General features: G+C 48.5%; 1 protein-coding gene across 1 annotated transcript; it reads right to left on the bottom strand.

Moving 5' to 3' along the window:
* On the bottom strand, positions 1-6,131 carry MORN3 (MORN repeat containing 3; the record flags this gene model as incomplete). Its single annotated transcript, XM_079543656.1, has 5 exons — positions 1-72; positions 1,923-2,107; positions 3,556-3,715; positions 5,362-5,519; positions 5,987-6,131. The coding sequence occupies 5 exons, from the start codon at positions 6,129-6,131 to the stop codon at positions 1-3; spliced, it is 720 nt and encodes a 239-aa protein (XP_079399782.1).
* Between the last annotated feature and the right edge of the window lie 3,493 nt (positions 6,132-9,624).

The following is a 9,624-nucleotide window of genomic DNA, read 5'->3' on the forward strand; positions in this document are numbered from 1 at the left end:
TTAGTCGTTCTGGCTGTCATCAAACAGCACTTGCGCCTCTGCTAAAACACCATCAGGATCAGCTAGTTCAATCTAAATAAAAAGAACATAAATCAATTATGCGGTGCAATTAAAGAGGCTTGAAGTTTATAGCTATTGATTAACGTTAACAGCATCTCCCATGCAGCAGGACTGTAGTTTATACCACAGCCTTTCAGTTACTAATTCAGAAACATCACTGCACTTCCTGAATTTCATTACAATGTTGAATCCATTTGTCTCCTTGCACTACCCCAGCATGGAGCGCTGCGTTGATTCTTCTTTAACAAAAGCAATTCCTGGGCAAAACTGGCTCTGGTTTGCAGCCTGTTGGATCTCACCTGCAGTTCCACAGTGAGTAATGAGCAGTGATATGGCTGAGCATCAGCAAGTCACGTGAAAGCAGGAGTCCATGTCATCAAATGGAGTGCATGCAGATAATGCAAAGGGAAGCACTAAAGCCGTGCCAGGAGCTTGTCATCTTGCTCCGACTTGCTTTATATCCCCACACGTGCTGGGGGCTTTACGTGTGTGCTCTCCCTCCCCAGTAGAAGACAGGGTCCTTGTTCCATGAAGCCTTACAAAGCCCTGGCTGCAGTAACTAGGACAGCAGTGCTCCAAGGCCACTCAGTTGTCCTTCTCCTCACTACAGTCAGGGCCCTCTCAAACACATCCTCCTATTGCTCATTTTCATTGCATGCCTCAAAAGGAAAGAAGGCTGAGTTTTCCCTAACTGGTGCTACTGATGGTAATTTGACAAATGGTTTATGAAAGCCTGTAGTCAATTGTTCTCCTTTTATGTTTCTTCATTCCTGTTCTGAGGTCAATAAATCTCTTCCAGCTGAAAGCACAATAATGGCAGTGAGAGCTGATGCTTTCTTTTAGTTCATAAAACAAGGAAAACTGGGTTATAATTTGGTCTTCATGGGAGTTAATTGAGCTGTTGGGCTCGAGCACCCTGCTTTAGCAGCTATGAAATTCATCCTGTGCCCTGGGCTGAGATGCCAAAGAGGCAGCTCTCTTGAGTGATCTCTGACAAATCATGTGAGGTAAAGATTTTTAGTTTAGGTTTTTAGAAGCACTGCTCTTTTTGCAAAATTGGGGCTGCTTTTCTTTGGTGAGTGTTTGTTTTTTATTATTCTGTGCTGCTGTGACCGTACCTTAAACTTGAAGAAGGAACTGGCTGTCAAAAATGCTGGAGAACCTTACTAGGGAAAGCAGATGTGGATGAAGTTAGGAAATGAAGTTGTAAGAGCTGTGGGCCTCAGCAGGCTGTGCTGTGCCCAGCACTAATTACTACAATCCTGTTCCTGGAGCAGCATTACAAGGTAAGAAATGTCACTGGCTGTGAGGCCTCTGTTCCCTGCACTACTGAAAAAAAGCGTCTGTGTGCCAAGTTGTGGTCATTGAAGGTGTTGCAGCTCAGTTCTCAGCAAAGCTCTGTATTGTTTGCTGCTCTCAAGGGAACGGCGCAGCAGGGATGTTGGTGTGGGCACTGCCGGGGCTGGGGAACAGAGCTGGTGCAGGGCTCAGCTGGCTTGGCAAGGTGTGGTCAGCCTTAGCCATCGGGCTGGGAGAAATCATTTAGTTTTGACACAAATCCCACTGTTGTCTCTGGCTGTTAGCTGCATCTCCTTTGTGCTGGGTCGGAGCGCTAAGCAGTTTTGGTGCAGAACTGCATTTTCAGAAGCGCAGGCAAGTCCAAGGCTCCAGCAGGGCCTCGTGCCACTGAGCCAGCTGCTTGGCCCTGCGGGGATGTACGGGTCACTGCTAACCAAAAGAGCTTGAGTACAGATCCTGAGTGACTACCTGAAGAGAAAGCATGACCCAAATAGGTACCGTGAGCTCTGACAAGTGCTGTTGGCATAGACATCGTTAGCAAACCAGCATTTCCAAGCAGTTACCTTTGGGATTGGATACTGGGTGGGGGCAGGAGCTGCATCTCTGCTGAAGTCGATCATAATCCCGCATTTCGGTACATCTGTCACCCAGATGCCTTCAAGCAGTTGTCCCTTATCCAAGAAGAAGAATCTGCCTGGGCCGTGCTTCTTTCCATCTTTCCAACCTCCTTCGTACCTGTCATTGTTTGCTGCGATCAAAGACATGAACAGACCGTGAGATTTGCATGTGCTCATCAAGAGGCTAGGTCCAAAGCTGAGGCTACGTCAGAGGGGCTGTTGCCTGCACAGGGTGTGCTGCAGCACTCGGGCGTTCCCATGCATTGCTCACATCTGCTGCCCCACCGGAGGCTCCCAGGGCTGCGTTGCCTGCTGCTGCACTGCTCTGGTCTGAGCTGCGGTGGTGAAGCAGCACTTTGCTCCTGGCTGCTCCCCCTGCCAGGCACGTGGCCAGGGCGAGTGATTTAATCTGAGCTGCGGCTGTCGTGACCTCCCCTGGAGAACTCCTTTTTCTTTCACCATTGCAGTGCTGCCAGCACGTGGGCACACTTCCAGCAGTTGAGCTGAATGTGTTCAGCTTATGGGTATGAAATAATCGCTCTGGCTAATTTTAACGAGAAGGAATCCGGCTCAGTGGGGTCCTGGGCTCTGCCTGGGACAGGCAGGCTCTTGAGCAGCCCAGCAGCAGCTGCTAAACCCAGAGGGTGCCTGGTTTGTAACAGGGAGATTGGTTTGGATGGGAACAAAGTGAGGCAGCTGAATGAGCTGCCCCTGAAAGCATGCGTTGGTGTCACTGGTATGAGCCATTGATCCAAAATGGGTTTACAGCCAACAGAGAAAGCGTAGATGTGTACACAGTGTGCAGGGTGGGGTCATGCTTGTTCCTCCTGGCTGCTTTGCTTAGTAAGTGATTTGCCTTGAGATTGTCCCCAAGAAAAAAAGAGATTAATAACAATCATCATAATAACCTGCGGAGGTGATGTTTCTTCAAATGTTCCTGGAATGTGGTGTTTTGTACTGCAAAGGACTGGCAGTCTTGGCTTTGGGAAAAAAAAAAAAAAGTTGAATCGCTAGCAAAATAAGAGGAAAAAAGATCCAAATTTCTATTTTATTATGGGATTGCCCCAACATTTCCAATCTGCGATACACTCAAGTGTCACATCTAGGAAGGCATTGGGTGCTAATGAACCCCTGCGTCCGTCCTGTCACTGTGAGCCACTGTCGGAAGTACAAGAGGGGATGAAAGGAGCCCAGAAACAGAACTGTTGTTTGTAACGTACTGGAAAATGGACTCTTTGGTATGCAGTAGTTAGAAAGTATGAAAGTATGCCTGGCGATGTGCCTGCCTTAAAAATAGCCATTTGTTCTTCTCTGACCCAGTAATGTATTGTCTCTAACCCATCTCTGTCATTTCAATGTAAATCACAGCAAAAGCAAGCTTCCATGTGTGTGGCCTTGAGCATCGCAGGCCCGCCCTTGCCCGTGATGCTTGCTCGAGAGAGGCTCCAGACGGGGCGCCAGCCTCTGCCCCGCAAGGCTGCGCTGGAGATCAAGGCGGCACCACCGTTCATCTCGGAGCAAAGATCCGCCACCGCTTGCCGTGCGTTTTACACAGGCCAGGCGGCTCGCAGGTACTTACGCAGGCACAGCATCCCCTGCCCGCCCGGCCGGTCTGCCAGCCACTGCCCCTCGTAGGTGGAGCCGTCTCCGTAGCACATCCGACCCCAGCCGCTCCTCTGCCCGCTGCTCCACTCGCCCTCGTAGCGCTCCCCGCTGGGGTAGAGCATCGTCCCGTAGCCCTGCACAGCAGCAGAGGAGTTGCTCAGGAGCCTCTCTATCAAGAGGTGTTGGTGTTCAATTCTGGGGCATTAATTTCTTGGTATGCTGCTCCTTTACTTACTACTGTTAGATACAGCTGACGGCAGCCTAATTCAACCTCTGTTTATGTGTTGCAGGAAATGAGAGGTGATGCTATGGGATTTCATTGACCAATTATCAAATTCCCATAGCAAAATCTCAGGTCTATATCTCAGTGTATTGTCTTTGGCATGACTGCCGCTAATATTTGGCTAAAAGCAGGTCCGACTGTTCGACAAACCTGGGGATGCACCACCAAAGTGACGTGGCTCTCCCACTGGGATGTGATGTCCCATGACAGGGCTGATGTCTCCTGCAGTCTGCAGCATCCCAGGCTGGCAGCTCCTTCCCAGCCCGGGGCAAGCTAACAATCTCCAGAGCCACTAATAATGGATTTTGCTCCTGCTGCATCCGTAAACAAAACAGCTCTCGCTTCTCAGACCATCTCTCAGCTCACTGCTGGTGTACATTTGATCAATGAACTTCTGAATTAAGCCTACTAGGTGTGTGTGAGCTGGAAACCTCAGGGAGGTGTTTATCTTGTGTCCGTGTTGGCCGGGTTAGAGACTTCCTCATCATGGGACATCATACCACTGAGAAATATTTACGTGTTATTAGGGAGTTTTCCCATAGGACAAAAGCAGTAATTTACCTTTCGGGAAAAAAGAAAAAGCTGTGTCAATAGCTGATTCTTCAGAGCAGTAATTGTATTAAACTTCCTGGATGCAAAGGGGAGGATTTTGTAGAAGAAAAATAAATAAAAATACTATTGTTTGGACGTCAGTGTAAATGTTTTGCCAAAACTCAATCATCCAAAGTACATTCCCAGGGAATGAGGGAAGAAGCTCCTGCAAAGAGGCTCAAGCCGTGGAGCTGCACACCAATTAGAAGCACGAGAGCAGTGGACGCAAAGGCAAACATAAGGTTTCCATTGGCAGATCAGAAAATCCTAAAAGGATTTTGCTCATAGGATTGCAGTTGTTTTTACCGGATGACTTCCTCATTGTGCTTCCTGTAGAAAAGCTGGTGATTTATGTCACGGGCTCAATTCCCAACATAACTTGTCTTTTTTGCTTAATGTGCTGTAAAACTTGCAGCACGGTGCTTCTAAGCTGGTTTTTCTCACAGCACTTGCAGTGCATGCTCTGTGGACAAGTTCCTCCCGTGCTGCAAGCATGCTGGAAGCACGTCAGTGTTGGGGTCAGCATGCACCCATGCACAGACACATGGCCTGACCCTCCTGTGCTGCAGGGACCGGGGGATGGGGAGATGGGTGCTTCCTGCTGGAGTCTGTGGGCTCTGCAGTGTGATGGATGTCACCCCTGGAACTTCCTGAGCTTTCAGGAGGGACAAGCCCAGTTTTAAAGCAAACCCAGGCCTGAAGGCTGGGGAGGGCAGGCAGATGGCTTTCCCACCGGGAGAGGGCTTCAGCACGAGAGCTCTTGCTTTCATTTCCTTGCTTCACATACTCATTTCCCCCAAACCCTTCTGGACCTTCAAGCTGGGGGCCTGGTGCCATTTGAAAAAAGTCAGTATTTTAAATGATTGTTTTGCATGTTTCAAGGCAGGTGCAGGAAATCTCACTTACGCATTTTTTGTCGTTTCTCCACCAGCCTGTGTACACCTTCAGGTACTCCTTGGTCACGGGGTCAGGGATGCTGTACGAGCCGTACCCATCCCGCTTCCCAAACTTCCAGTCACCGCTGTAAATAGCGCCGTTGTGCTTCCAGATCTGGGTGCCTTTACCTGTTTCAGTAAACAGGGATTGCAGGGAGATGATCACGATGAGTAGGAGAATGTGTGATGCTTAATGATTATACCATAAGCCAGTGTGTTTCGGTGCTGGCAGTGCAGCAGCATCCCTGCTTTTCGGGCTGTCTGTGCCCTGGGTTATGCTTTCCCTGCAACCCGTGTGCTGGGAGCTGAGAGCACTGTGTCAGTGCAGCTGTGGGTGCGTGGAGCTGACTGCAGCACGCTGGGTTCAGAGCATTTCTAACATCTGTAGCCTAGATGTCTCAGTAGCAGCCCTGCAGCTGAGCGCACACTTCATTACCCATTAGAAATATCTGAGCACATTTTTGCACGGCATTGCATCGAACACATGCTGTTGTACGTGGATGAACACACACAGCCACTGACTGACTGCTCCCTGACGCCCTGAACTTTTGTAAAGATGCCTATGTTGGTGCTTTTCTCCAAATGATGGATCTTACCATGTTTTAAGTTGTCCAACCATTCTCCAGTATACTGATCCCCATTTACAGCATAGACTGTATGTCTTAATCCATCTTTCTGTGCTTTCCTGTCCCATTCATGCCAGAGAGGCTCTGCAGCCCTGGGGTATTTTACAACAGGCATCGTGTTCTCAGCTGGAAGGGAAAACAAAGATTGTCAGAAATGAATTAGGGAGAAATTACAGAGGCAGGTTCTGGTAGAACGGTCTGTTTGTAAGCTTACTTTACTGTGCATCTGAGCCAGTAATTGAGGTCTGGGTTTGATATCTATCAAGATGCAACAAACAGAAGGCATCTAAAAATACCAATGTACAAAACAGCTCTATCTGAAAATAGGCTGGTAGCTTGTTGGGAAATGCTAAGTAAGCTGCAGCAGGATGGGGCTGTGTACCTTCAAGAGGACTTTGGGACACCAGGGAAGGTCAGACCCGTCCTGGCACAGCAGGAACACAGCCGATCTCCTTCCTAAGGCTGCTCCTCTGCCTCCACGTCAGCAGGGCGCGCTCACTGAAGCACATGGCAAAATTGTATTTTAGGAAATATCTGACTGCCAGGGAGTACAATCTAGTACCTTAGATAAATCGAGTATCTTAGAAAACGAGTCGACATTCACCCTTAGCTCTCCACTTGATGATTCAAAAGTTATTTCGTGTCTAATCACTGCTAACAAAAACCATTTTTGTCCGTGACGACCAGTGAGCAGTGTTGTTGCGTATCGCGCTTCCCGTCTCGCTCCTCACCAGCGGTGCCGGGCAGCAGCAGTGGGAAACGAGCTCATTGTGAGCTCAGCGCTGGACGTTCCCAGCGAGGCGGCAGTGGGTCGGGAAAGCCCACCTGCAGACGGGCCCGCGCCTCCCGACCGCCCGGCCCAGCCGCCCCGCGGGCACCGACCTGCAGGGGAGCGCAGCGCTTCCAGCCACCGCTGCGGGCATCGCCGAGTCGTCATAGCGACGCTGCCAACGCGTGCGCGGAGCGAGCGGGAGAAGCGCCGGCTGAGGGCGGCCCGGAGAGCCTGCAGGGAATGGGAGCGAGTGCTGCGTGCTGCGCGCTGCGCGTGCGTGCGGCGGTGCGTGGGTACGACGGAGTGCTGGGCAGACTGGCCCAGCTAGGAAATACTGGTACAAAAATATGTTTCCCGTTATGAAGAATGAGAGAAAGGTGTTCAGGGGGATTTCTTCACGCTCTTTCACAAATGTGTTCAGGGTTTGTGCAGAGCCTGAGAACCACCAGACAGTGAAGGCGTGGGGCTGCGGAGCAGGGCAGGGATTGGGGGGAACCCACAAAGGAGAAGAAAAAATACTTATTGCAACCCAAAGGTTACAGCCTTGTATTACGAGCACAAACGGGCCCTGCTGGAAAAGCATTAATTATCTTGAATTAATTAATCTTGAATAATTCAGCCACTGTATTGCGCTGCAGTTAACTGAGAATCTGTCAGTTCCATTAATTAATTACCCAACTTGGACAATTGCACGTGTTTATTTTTAACCAGTGCAGCTTGTGCACGGATTTAGAAAAGCAAGCCCAAAGTGTGTCACCAACCCACAGCTTTGGCCAAATGAAAGGCACAGGTATGTATGTATGTTTGAAATTCAGTATTTACTTTAAACTGGTTTGGATGCAATAAAGAAAAGAAGATAATTAAGCAAATCAAGATTGGGTTCTTACCCCTTTAATGCTTAGAAAAAGCGCAGAGGCAGATGTAAGCAAAGCCAATGGCAATGAGAATAACAGACGAGTATGAGCTGCACACAACTCAAGAGCGCAGCTCCGTTAAACAGAAGCAAAGATGGCCTGGGAGGGTCGGCCTGTCCTGCTGAGGGCTGATCCTCAAATGAGTGACAAATGAGTGGCACTATATTCAGTAATTCTTACTATACTGTATTACAAACCTTTCTCTGAGTTCAGGTTTGGACAGTAGCCCTGGTGTGCTGAACGGAGCGATGGAGGTGTGCGGGGGCGCAGGCAGGACTTGGCCGTGTGTGCAGCGAGGTCACAGGACACACCGTGGGCTTTAGTTTTTGTCTTTTTTCAGTTTAAAAAGTGAGATTTTATTTTGTTGCTGTTATTAAATGAACCCAAAGGACTTCGGTGCTCTACAATATCTGAAACCAATCATTTCTGCAATAAAAACACAGCTGCTCTGAGCTGAGATTGCTCTCACAAAACAGAGGGAATCACCAAAGTGAAATGCCCAAACCAACTGAAAACTGTCAGAGCCAATAATATGAGTTTGTTCCGGGAACTTTGTAAATATAGGAAAACACTCAGAGAAACATATGCTGGAATTCTTTAAAGGTGAAGAATGTGACAACGACATCCTGTGAAAGCAGGATGCTCAGATGTGTGTTTGCTGCTGCGCTCCATTTAAAACCCAGAGGAAGAGGTGGGAGTGTCCTGGACCATAACAAACGTGTGTCAGCTTTGGCAAACGAGCAGTGGAGGCAGCACTCACAGCTTTTCCCCACGGGTGTTTTGAAGAGTCATTGTGAACAGGATTTAGGAGATGTAGAAGTAGAAAGTTTGAGACAGAAATTCCACGGGCTGATTTTTGCTTAGAAGACAGCCTTGCGGGAATGCCTTTCTTTCCATCTCTTTGCTGTGAACAGCTCTCTCGAGATAAAGATCGTGTTGTTTTTACATCCAGACAATCTGAGGTCAGATCTGTGGGTTATCTGAGATGCCCAAGCACTCGCATATCCATGCAAAGTGCCGTGTTTACCAGAGAGCTGCTGCAGCTGCTGCCTACCAGACAGCCTTTCCCCCCGAATTTCGTTTGCTGCAGATTTACAGCTCATTGTCTCTACTTGAGTACCTGTGACAGCACCGCTCAGGGATTCCGATGTTAATCAGAGAAGTCGCCCGGAGCTGAGAATTATTTGCTGTGCAACCACAGAGTGCCCGCAGGACCCTGGGCGCTGCTTTAAAACATGCAGATCACAGGACGATGATGAAGGCAAAAGTAATTCGGCCCTACTTGAGATAATGCCTCACTTGTTCCAAGTCCTGAACGGAGGAATAAATCCCGATTACACGATGAGATCAGCAGCACCAATTCCCCGTAGAAACATGAGTTAGAATGTTTTATTTGTCATGGCTTACAGTCACCCGGTGTTAGAATTCGTATTTTATCCTTTCCTGTTTGCACTGCTGGAAAGAATTGGTATTTGTAAGACAAAGGAAAAGAATCGATGGGAGCAGACTCAGTTATCACAAGAGAACAGAACGAATGCAATCTGTGTTCAGGAGTCCGGCAGGCAAAAGAAAGGAGCTCACATCTGACTGTACCTGTATTACTGTAAGTACTCCAACAGAAGTTAACATCAGAGGAACAGACACAACTGCTGTGATCTTTAACTTGAATTATTAACTCAATGTTTGATATGTTTTCTGGCAGTGATGGTTGATGACTCGAGGACCATTAAAAGTAAAGGCAAAACAGATTTTCTATTGACAGATTCGCTTTTCAAAGGCCTGCCATTAAAAAAGATGGAAAGTTAGAGTTGCAAGAACCTAAAAACTTTAAAATCTTCAAGTTCAGGGGAAATGCAGCATTCCTCACGCATTGACACCCAAAGGTCTGTTTCACAGCCTCAAACCCAGAGCAGCTGCGGGCT

The sequence above is a fragment of the Tetrao urogallus genome (assembly GCF_951394365.1).
Source record: "Tetrao urogallus genome assembly, chromosome: 17".
Lineage (NCBI taxonomy): Eukaryota > Metazoa > Chordata > Aves > Galliformes > Phasianidae > Tetrao > Tetrao urogallus.